The sequence below is a fragment of the Vipera ursinii genome (genome assembly GCF_947247035.1).
Source record: "Vipera ursinii genome assembly, chromosome: 3".
NCBI lineage: Eukaryota > Metazoa > Chordata > Lepidosauria > Squamata > Viperidae > Vipera > Vipera ursinii.
In genome coordinates, this window is record NC_139516.1 from 114,372,301 (window position 1) to 114,383,914 (window position 11,614).

The window sequence follows — 11,614 nt, forward strand, 5'->3', positions numbered from 1 at the left end:
TCAGGTTTCTCGCTTGGGCACTAAGACTATTTCATCTGCTGCTGCAGGAAAGGGACCCCCTGTATAGGTTTGTTTGATTGATTGATTTCTATAGCCACCATCTCAGCAAATAACTCTGGGTATTTCTTTTCTGAATTCTTTCACCATTCTGGAGCTTCTTCAATACTTCTTAAGCAAAAGACATCTAGATCAGCTAGCTCATGGAAAGGGAGAAAGTTGGAACTGGTAGAAAAGCATTATCTGTTGTCTTTATTTTTTAACTTGGCAGAAAAAAATATTGCAGACCAATGCATTGTTTCCAGCTCTATTAGGCTGTCATGTTCCATGATGCATCTGGGCAAATCTACATATTCAGTGACCTTTTGAGAAGTCATCTCTGCTTTCTGCCTGAGGGAATCATACTTTACTCCAGAGCATTGCCTTTCACAGCAGAAATTGATTATTTTAGAAATTCTACAGGATCCACTTACAACCAGAATGCTTTCAGTTCATTTTATTTGTTTAATAAAAAAAGGAAAACTCACAAAGCTTGCATGTATATCTTATATATATAAATATATACAGTATATATAAATCAAATGATTTTGGGCAATACTGTTGAGTATGGCATGAAACAAAACAAGTAGCAAACAAAGTATGTGGAGACTTATTCCAATACTATAGGCTAAGCATGCCTATTTCTGCATTAGATTAAGGCCTCCGATTTTTCCATTGGAAATTAACTTTCATTTATAGTACCTGCACATCTGGATTCTGCTCTTTGGGTTTCTCCAAGATTTGTAGGTTTGTACCAGCTTTACAATTCCACAGAGCAAAATCTCAAATACATTCTTATACATTTTCACCAGGATGAAGTGTTCTATGTGATTTGAAAATTTGTACTACATTGGCAGAAATTGGTTCAAAATAATGTATTTTTATATTTAGAGATTCTTTGGAAACCAGCATAACAATATCAAAGAGGTTGTGGCAGAATAAACAGAAAGACACACTTATCTATAATCAAAATTGACTTCAAACAGCTAACAGAAGGAGAGATTCTAGCCAACAGACATAAAAGTTTAGATGTTAAGGCATCAGGCGTATGCTGGTGTTCACAACATCAGTTGGGATCCCTTGTGCTTTGAATGGATCAGAGCATCAATGACCATGAAGATCTTTGGCATAAGATTTCAGAGTATTTTAGAAGACTTCAAATAAAAGTGTTGAGGGGTAAACCCAGAAGTCCAATGGGGACACAGAAGAGTCAAGTGCAGGATCTTTGGATTTGCAGTCATTCCTAGCATGAATTCAAGCCTTGTGTCCTTCACCAAAGCTCCCAGAAGAGATTTCTTGGCACTTTTGCAATATTTGTGGGGGTTATTTGTATTTGTAGCATCATATTGGAAACTGTTTTCCATTCATCTGGATCCTCCTTTTGTCTCCAATGCAAAGCTTTAGCTCAGGTTGGTGGTCTTTCTAAGTCTGAACAAATGGCAAAGTAGGACAGTTGCCTCTTTCTAGATTTGGGCTGTTCTTGCAGGTTGTTGTCCTCTAATTTACGGTTGGCACCTGGTTCCTCTGTAAACTATATTCCTTTGCCTTCAGTCTCAGATTGGCAATGCTGTTAGCCATATTCATGCCCTGAGCTGGGTTGGCATTGGTACAGGAAGCAGAATAAGAAGCCATGGCAGTACTGGGAGGCAGAGAAAGAAGAGGGGAGGGAGGGAAAAACAACAACAACAGATCATCTTTTGATTCTACAATTCACTTGCATGCAGGTGACCTACATGAGGTGTGTCAAGTATCTAGAAAAACAACTGGCTAGCTTACTGAAGTCTTGCACTGCAGTTTGATTTTTAGCAGTTAAAGCTTTACATGGCACCTGCAAATGAAGTAACTAAAAAAAATGGAAGGATAGAAGCTTGGAGCCAAACATTTACAGCCATATTATGCAACTGTATTCCACCAATCTTAATTTCTAATGAGTACTACTGATCTTGGAATGATTTGCCAGGGCTACGGCTCAAAAAAGGGTGGGGCAATAAGAAAAGCAAACTGATGTAAACTGAATGCATTTTTGTTTTAAATAAAAGTTATCGTTCCCTGTGTGTACATAATAATTGTGTCTTGATCCTAAAACAATTACAACCTAGCAACAACACTTGTAATGGAACAAAATATCCTCTCACATATCAGACCTTCATATGTTTTCTACTCTGAGTTAGGAACAACTGGAATAGAAACCACTCCAGACCTGAATCTAGATTGTGGAAGTGATTGATAATTGGGTGAAGCCACCCCCAACCTCGTGACCTGCAGCCATGCCAGCTGGGAATTCTGGGAATTGCAAATCCAAGCTGTCTGTAGAGCACCAGGTTGGGGAGATACTATTGCTACTACACTTAGGAAGAGCCTTTAACCATATTGTACACATATGGTGTACCTGTACTGCCCTGCGCACAGTCACTCATGCGCTCGTGACCTCCCGATTGGACTACTGCAATGCTCTCTACATGGGGCTGCCCTTGGGGACCACCCGGAGGCTTCACCTGGTGCAGAATGCAGCCGCGCGGGTTGTGATGGGGGTTTCCCGATACTCCCATGTAACACCTCTGCTCCGCGAGCTGCATTGGCTTCCGGTTGCCCTCCGGGTGAGATTCAAGGTGCTGGTGATGACCTATAAAGCCCTAAATGGCTTGGGTCCGGGATATCTGAGGGAACACCTGCTGCCGGCATCAAGCTCCCTTCGTCCTGTGCGCTCCCACAGGGAGGGTCTTCTCAGAGTACCGCCGGTAAAAGATTGCCGGCGGACAATACCCAGGGGGAGGGCCTTCTCAGTGGGTGTGCCGGCCCTTTGGAACCAGCTGCCTGTAGAGCTTAGGACTGCCCCTGACCTTCGCTCATTCCGCAGGGACCTGAAGACCTGGCTCTTTGAGCTTTCTGGCCTGGACTGAGAATATTAATTGGGATTTTAATTGTATTTTAATTGGGGTTTTATTTCAAGATCAATATAACCTTTTAAATTGATTTTAAGTTTTGTAATTTGTTGTATTGTTTTTTAAAAAAAACCTTGTGAACCGCCCTGAGTCCTACGGGAGAAGGGCGGTATATAAATCTAATAAATAAAATAATAAATAATAAATATAAGACATTAATAACCATATAATCCTAAAACAAGTGAATTCAGATTGTCAAGGTTCTCTTGCCTAGCAGACAAACACACATCTAGTGTGGAAGAACTACTTCTACATCCCAGATCAGATCATAGGAACTATTATCACAATGCATATTCCAATGGGAATGACGGGATTAAAAATACTTTGATTTACAGAGAATTCATTTCTATAGGCACACTTTCTAAGCATCTCAATGTTTAATACTCCTCTAAAAGCAGATTTATCTGTGCATATATCAGATTTTTCATAAGTAGCATTAAAAAGGAACATAAATAGATTGTACAGAGAATAAACAAAATTGCACGTGTTTAACCAGGACACAAAATAAATGGGACTGTCAAATGATACCACTTTGATCTTCCTAGTCATGGGTCTCTTTCAAACCTGTAGCTTTTATGATTTCATTCAGGTTTCTAAAGTCTTATAACATTTTTTGTCAGCAAATTAGATTTATCACTGGAAGAAGAATCTGGGAATCAATCCTACAAAGTATAAATCAAAACTTTTATAGGGCTGCTAATCCCGTCACAATCAGGAATGCAGAATTCCCTTGGCTCTCTCCATGTCAGAGTCTGGATCCACAACCAGGCAAAAGTATCTAAAGAAAAGGTCTGAGTAGAACTCATAGGTCCTTCTGATTCACAAAAGTCTCATGGACATTGAGTACAGTAAAAATAGTGGTCAATGCTTTAAAAACCTACAGAGCTAAATTAAAAGTAGCCCAAAGAATATTCTGATTCTTTTTTTCTGGGCCATTTTTTATTTTTTTGGAAAATATTTCCAACTATTTTCAGCAAGATACATTTTACTTTCTGTATCTACTCTGTGTGTGTTGGTGGTGTGCTGTAGGCTTGTCTATTTGTGAGTTCCCTAGAAATCTGTTTTGAGTTTGCCAGCTTAATTTTAATCAGGCATTGACCAGTGGCATCTGTAATGAACACTTCTGAGAACTGGTGCAGCAATTTTCTTTCAGTGGTTCACTACCCACTTCTTTGAAGAGAAGTGAATTAATTTACCAAGTTCCTCAAATAAACCCATTCATTTCCAAGAATCTGGTGCTGGAAATATTCCCAGTGGTTTAAACCCAATTACTGTTTGCCAGATCAATCAGCCTTTGGGTTCTGCCTTGCCTTTCTCAGGCTTACTGGCAATCAAAATATTTTTTTTTAAAAAAATGACATACCAAGCAAAAACATGATCCATATTTATTTTTGTTTGTTTTACTTTGTTATACAAAGTTTAGCCAAGAGCATTTCCCATGAGTTTTGTGAAATACTGTTTGCTTTGGGTTTTTTCTCCTTCTTCCTTTTCCCCCTCTTTGAAAAAAAAAGACTTTCAAAGGATGATCTGTGAGGGTGGCGGGCAAAAGAGCTGCCAACGGTACAAGAGAAGAAAACAACATTGATTAGGTCTGGGAACAGTTCTTCCTTTGGGCACAGGATCCAATTACTGTGGAAACATGACCTTTTCTCACAATTTGTCAGAAATCAAAAGGGCAGCTTGCCAGGTGAGATGTGATGAATCAGTGTTGAGTCAAAATGACAAAGATGCACCAAACCATTTTCCAGAGATTAATGAAAAAGTGAAGAATAAGGGACTGTGGCTTTGAATACACTGCTTTGGTTCGGACTGGACAACAGTCAGCACATGAAGCATTGCTGTAAAATGGACCTGAGGGGTGCCACCACTACTTGGCCACGTTGGCTGCATAGCACTGCGGCCTCATCATGTCCAGGGTTTGATTCTTATTTGTCTGGACTGAACTGGGAAGGATCTGCGCAGATGAAAAAAGGATGACATAGCAGCCTGTCCAATAGAAATTCTAAGGAAACGGCCACGGTCAGCAGTTACCACAGAAATAAGAGCTGAATTGCACCCCTGTTTCTGAGGCTGAGAGCAACATTTGGCTCGGGATGTTTTTTTTACCCAGTACTCTTTTCCTTCTACCTTCAGGATATAGATAAGGTATGCCTTACAAGGAGATAAAGTGAGCAAGGCTGTTTGTAGCAGCAAGAGTAAGCTTGTGCTTGTGGAGGGCTGAACTGCTTTTCATTCCCTGCCACTCAGCGCTTTATAGACTGAGCAGCTGACCAAAAGGGGAGGATATTGTCAGGGAGAATTAGTAAAATATGAAAGCTGTGTTGTGCGATAGAAGCAGGCATATTGGGGCAGGGCCGTGCATGGCTTCAAGAGTGTCCCAATACCAGTCTTTACTTTCGCTGAAGAGGTTGAAGAATAATCAAGGGAAATGTATTTAGTTAATTTTAAACAGATCACATTTTATTGATGTCCTGGCCCTACCTCCTCCTTAAAACATACTCCTGGCACCACCACTTGGCATCTAAGGAGGATGCTTAGCTTGAAAAAACATTGCAGATTTCATTTTCTGACTGTTCTGCCCCACATGGGTGTCTCTTTCGGTATTCATTTAGTATGCTAAGCCAAGCTATACAGTATAGTGTGATATGTGAATTCAGCTGCTGTGGATTCTGAATTATGTTTCAGAGCTGAATATAATATCATAACTGAGAGTCAGATTGGTCTAGTGCAGGGGTAGGCAACCTTGGCTCTTTTATGACTCGTGGACTTCAACTCCCAGAATTCCTGAGCCAGCCATGCTGTCCTAGATTCAGGAATTCTGGGAGTTGAAGTCCACGAGTCATAAAAGAGCCAAGGTTGCCTACCCCTGGTCTAGTGGTAAAGCTACAAGGCTAGAAACCAGGAGATTGTGAATTCTAGTCCTGCTTTAAGCATGAAAATCTTGCTGGATGAATTTGGGCCAGTCACTCTCAGCTCAACCTATCTCACAGAGTTCTTGTTTTGAGGAAACAATACTAAGAAGAAGAAGTAATAAATACATTTGCTACCTTGAGTTATTTATAAAAAAATAATAAAGATGCAATAAATAAATAAATATGAAGTCAGGCACTGAAACCAAATCAAGCCATCATCTATCTACCAATTGGGAGAGGGATCTTGCTACAATGTTTTGCTTTATAAAGAGAATCATTAGTTCTGACTCTATATATTCTGTTAGCTGTTTAAACCAAGTGAACATGGGTCACAGTGGAATTCAAGTGAGTCCAGTGTGTGTCCCATTACTCAATCACTTTCTTTTCTTATCTGCCTTGTTTTTCCAGAAGAGCCTGCCAAATTCCATTAAATCCCCTTTATTTTTCTCAGCCCTACCCTTTTTCCACTGTTCTATAGCTACTCCCACTTATGCTTGGTGTCTTGGCCAGAAAGAGTGTAAATTCTCAAAGTAGCCTATTTAGACTATAATCTATATGTTTTTTTTGCTTTGAAACTAGCTTGCCAATCACAGCTTTTTCCCCAAAGCATCTTGTGAACTTTAGTGAGCTGAGAGTACTGGAAATTGCTCTCATTCAGTTCATAACTGAGATAAGATTCTATGGTCCTTACCTAGGTTTCCCCTTATTTGAACAATATCCTTATTTGGATATACATGCCTCAGGGTACATACAATTTTTACACTTTGTCACCCACCTGGAAGGAATGACAGGTGGCTGCAGTGAACCAGAGGCAACCAACAGGGGTACAAGATATATAGTCACCTGTAAGGAGAGGCAGTTCCCCAGGAGAGATAGTCAGTGGCTCTTGGCGCTGGGCGAGGTACAATTGGTTGCTCCACTGCAGTTACATCACCTGAGTAAGACTTAAGGAGGGATGCATTTTTGTTGGCCAGCATTGCTCGCTCATTCCTGCGAAACTTTGCCCGCCTGTTCTGAAACCACACCTAGGAAGAGAAGCATACCAGAACCAGGTATCAGATACTATTCTACATCAAAATCAAAACAGATCCCTTACTGCTCCAGTCAGCACAGCATAAAAAGTTTCAATTTACATAAGTGACTGTGTGTTTTTTTAATTGGCCAGAAGGGGATGTTTTTGGTTCAGTGAGGATATTAAAGTAGGATTTAGGGAACATAAGTTCAATACTCTACTCACAAAAAGGAGCAGGGCTGGCATTTTCAGGCAAAGGAATGAATATACTCCGCCATCAAAAAAGGAGAGAGGGCACCGGTAAGATATTGGATCAAGAAGTTAAGATGAAACAACCATACCACCGTTTCAGTTTATTTAACCAGAGATTATGATCTTTAAGAAACGAGGAACTTATTATTCCATACAGGGCTAAATGTAATCATTACATTTTAATAAATATGCAATAAATATTAAATATTTAATAAAAAATAAATAAGCAACAAAGCTATGTAAACTATTTAGCAAATATGGCCCATGTATCTATAAAGCAGAGATGGGGAGAATACTTTCACTCTCAAGCTAAACAAGTGTGAAAGAAGGAAAGTGCTATTGTGAAAATTTTCAGTGGCCTACTTAGAAAAAAAAATCAAAGGGATCTAGTGAGGTGTTTTGGGGGCTGCAAAATCCTCCTCCTTTGTTTTTATCATCAGTTGTAGTGACCAGGATGCTGCACTCTGGTGTAGAATTATTCACAACTGGATTCTGGCTGGAATTCCTTTTTTCAAAGAGAACCTCTTGTGTTTATTACAGAAGTTAACTCCCAGTAAATTTTGGGAAGTCTTCCACTCATTCAAGCAAGGAGCCAGACCTAAATCTTTGACTAGATCCTATTGGAAAGGGAGAGAGGAAAGAGGAAAAGGACTGCAAGTGAGCCTCTGCTTGACATTCCTTTAGGCTTGCCTGGTTCCTCATATGAGAAAAATCCTTTGGATAAATCAGGGGTCGGCAACCTCGGCTCTTTTATGACTCGTGGACTTCAACTCCCAGAATTCCTGAGCCAGCTACGCTGGCTCAGGAATTCTGGGGGTTGAAGTCCACGAGTCATAAAAGAGCCGAGGTTGCCGACCCCTGGGATAAGTAATCAGATCTAATGGAATGAGGTTATTTATATTCAGTTTTTCTAGGTTTTGGAAAGGATTTCATACTTAGTTACCACCTTTCCCACTGCATTTAAGAAGCCATCGTATTAAGCTACTGTATATAAGCTATTAAGAAGTTATTGTTTCTACTTCTTAAAAAGTAAAATCTTTGAATAGTGAGATTGGCAGCATATGCATTGAATGAATGAATGAATGAATGAATGAATGAATGAATGAATGAATGAATGAATGAATCTATTGGGATAAAAGGCAAGCTATGAGCTGGTTTAGTCAATGGCAGCATTTAGTCAATGGCAAGTACTGTATTTGGCAGGCAGCAGTAACTGTAATGAGGAGAAAAGGTTTGCCCTGCTGAGAGATACTCTCTGACCGTCTCATCTATTTGACTGATATCATTATCAACAAAATGCTAGAAGTGGATCAGGGTGAATACCACATGTGCAACTCTTCACAATCCAAATCCCTCCTCTTCAAAATAATGCTGAGGCTTCTAGCAGTCACTTTAGTGAATGCAATGAGCATATGTTACTAAACTTAAAAATAAATTGGGCATCCCTCTGAAAACTTCAGTAAAGTCTACTGCTTTGAATGATTTTTTTTTGGCAGCCTTTCTTGGCTTAGAACATATGCCTATGCTGTAAATTCAGTTAGAAATACAAACATAAATTTTGACATCTCGCTCCCACTAACTTTCTTCAGATTGTTAGAGCAAAGAAAGTTTGTAACTCCTTCTAGAATCTAATAGTTTTTCCCTGTTGTGGTATTTTATAGATTAAAGTCAACTACAGAAAGATAATCTACAAAAATATGGATATTGCTAGTTCCTTGGGACAAACACTTTGGGCACAATCCAACCCAAACAAAACACATAACTCTTTAGGTTTTACAGGAATTATTTACCAGGGCTTGTTGAAATCACAGGAAACCTACAATGATTATGTCCAGAACATTTATTCATAGAATCCCACACTGAACTGTTTTAAATGAGGAAGGAGCAGCTTCTGTTGAAGGAGCAAATAAAGTCTTGTTCAGCCAACAGTCCGAATCCTAGTTAATCCTCCCAAACAAAATGTCCAGTTTCTTTCATGTACGTTTGTGAGATTAAGGAGACATTGGAGAAAATATTGGCCATTATATTTGCTAACTGGGAACAAGAAGCTTGTTTTTATCTTCTATCATTAATGTTTTCATTCCAGAATAGAGGCTGCAATTATCTATAACTTTTCTTTTCTAAAGTGCCTGTTATTTGTATTTGTATGTATTTGTTACCTTTGTTAATGTTGCCTAAAGTAGTGTACGCCTGAGGCTCACATAAGCTTTTGGGAAGTTGGAAAGGCTGTATCTCAGGAATATCAGTATTACATTATACTGTACTGCCACGGCACCTCTGTAACTACCGTATCTTAGAAAAGAAGGGGTGTAGAGCAGTAGTTGCAGATTTCTGAAGGGCACCTTTAGAATTAGCCCCTGAGTGAGTCTGTAGTAAAAGAGCATGCTGTTATGGAACATTTATGGAGGAACAGGTAATGATACTCCCTCCCATAATCATTTCTAGTTTTTGAAGAAAATGTTAGCTAAGACAATGTTTTCTAGTACTTTTGCTCATATAACGATGGGGATACAGAATTGTGTGCATAACCTAGATTTAGTTTTAGAAATTTAAAAATGGGAAGCTTCCAGCTCTTAGGGCTCTAATTTTATGACAAAAATATATAGAAAGATCTGTAGTGAGGGAATAGTTTTAATTTGTCTAGAACTGGTGCCCTAATCCAGGGGTGTCAAACTCAATTTCATTGAGGGCCGCATCAGCTTTGCAGTTGCCCTCAGGGGGCCGGGTGGGTATGGCCTGGGTGGGCGTGGCCTACTGGGTGGGCGTGGCTAAAGTGCGTATGGCCTACTGGGTGGGCGTGGCCAGCTCTACATCGTTCGCATCAAGGGTGCCTATGGGGGTCTGGGCAGGAGTGGGACAGATCTGAGGGTCTCTGGCAGAAGGAGGGTCTCTGGGCCAGGGCCAGGGTAGTGGGGGCCGTTCCCTCACTGTTTCCAGGATGGCTTCGTGGGCCACATGAAACCACTTCGCGGGCCGGATCCAGCCCCTGGGCCTTGTGTTTGACATGTCTGCCCTAATTAATGCTTACCCACTTACAGGTAGTCCTTGACTTACGATCACAGTTGAGCCCAAAATTTATGTTAAGTGATTTTTACCCCATTTTACAACCTTTCTTGCCACAGTTGTTAAGTGAATCGCTGCAATTGTTAAGTTAGTGACATTTTTCTTAAGTGAATCTAGCTTCCCCATTGACTTTACTTCTCAGAAGGTCACATGACCTTGGGATATAGTTGTGAAGCATCTGAATTTTGATCATATGACCATGGGGATACTGCAACAGTCATAAGTCTGAAAAATGGTCATAAATCACTTTGTTCAGTACTATTGTAACTATGAATTGTCACTAAATGAACAGCAGTAAGTCAAGGACTACCTTTATTACATCCTTTCTCCTTGAAAATTTCCAAAATGTGGATCTCAGAATAAAACATTTAAGGCAACAACTTGGTATACAATAAGACAAGCTAATAAGAAATATTGGTCTTCGTAATTAAAGAAAACAATTATTTAATATTTTATTTAACTTAAAACATTTTAGCTTAAAAATAATCTAATTAGTGAAACGTTTTAGCTTAAAATAATCTAATTAGGGAAAGTATTTTTATATGTGAAACTATTATAAATGTTCAAGTATTAAAATTCAAATATTCATATTGTAACAACCTGCTAAAAGGCTTAATACTTTTGGTTGTAGCGTACATCAGCTGAATTGGAATAGATTTAATTTATTGGAATTCCAAAAAGGTGATCCAAATGCTATTCTTAAATTTTGAAACAGCTATTCCACTGCATGGGAATGCAAGGATTAAAAAAAAAGGGACAGCCTTTTTCTCCCAACTTATGGCAGATAACTCTAGCAACCCTCTATCAGGCATGTCAAACTCACAACGTCACATGGTGTCATGCAAAGTATTGCGACTTTTTCCCCATTGCCAGCAATGGGGTGGGCATGGTTTCGGTGTGATGGATCCGGCCTGCGGGCCGGCAGTTTGACATGCCTGTGGTCTATATCCACAATATAGTAGTTGATTATTACACACATTGTTCTTTGATTGTTTGTTTGTTCATTCATTTCTATTCTGACGCCTAGTATCTGAAATAAAATACAGGGATGGGGAAATCAAAATACACTTTAAAACAGCAGAAATAGAAAGAAGGATCTTTTTGAAACAAGAACTTCTAAAGGAGGCTGGAAGAAAGGATAACATGTTTACCTCTTTGTTTTGTTTTGTTTTAAAAAAGACAGAAGGAATGAAAAGAATAAGTCATCTGGTCTGCTCTTTGGGGTGCTGGAATCATTACCTGGACCCGAGCCTCAGTGAGGTTGACTCTGCGTGCAAGGTCTTCTCGTACAAAAGCATCTGGGTAATGTGTCCTCTCAAAGACTCTCTCCAGAGCCTGAAGCTGGCTGCTGTTGAAAGTGGTCCTGTTTCGCCTCTGCTTTCGTTTCTTCTTCTCTT

At 39.6% G+C, this 11,614-nt stretch overlaps 1 protein-coding gene across 1 annotated transcript in view; it reads right to left on the reverse strand.

Moving 5' to 3' along the window:
* Positions 1–501: 501 nt before the first annotated feature.
* Positions 502–11,614, reverse strand: part of PRRX1 (paired related homeobox 1) — a 70,529-nt gene continuing 59,416 nt past the window's right edge. The window contains exons 2-4 of the mRNA XM_083357567.1: positions 11,457–11,614; positions 6,734–6,915; positions 502–1,675 (exon numbers count right to left, since the gene is read on the reverse strand). The exon at positions 11,457–11,614 is cut by the window's right edge and continues 18 nt beyond it. Coding sequence (XP_083213693.1) covers positions 1,534–1,675; positions 6,734–6,915; positions 11,457–11,614 — 482 coding nt within the window. The 3' untranslated portion in view covers positions 502–1,533. The remainder of the gene's footprint in view (positions 1,676–6,733; positions 6,916–11,456) is intronic.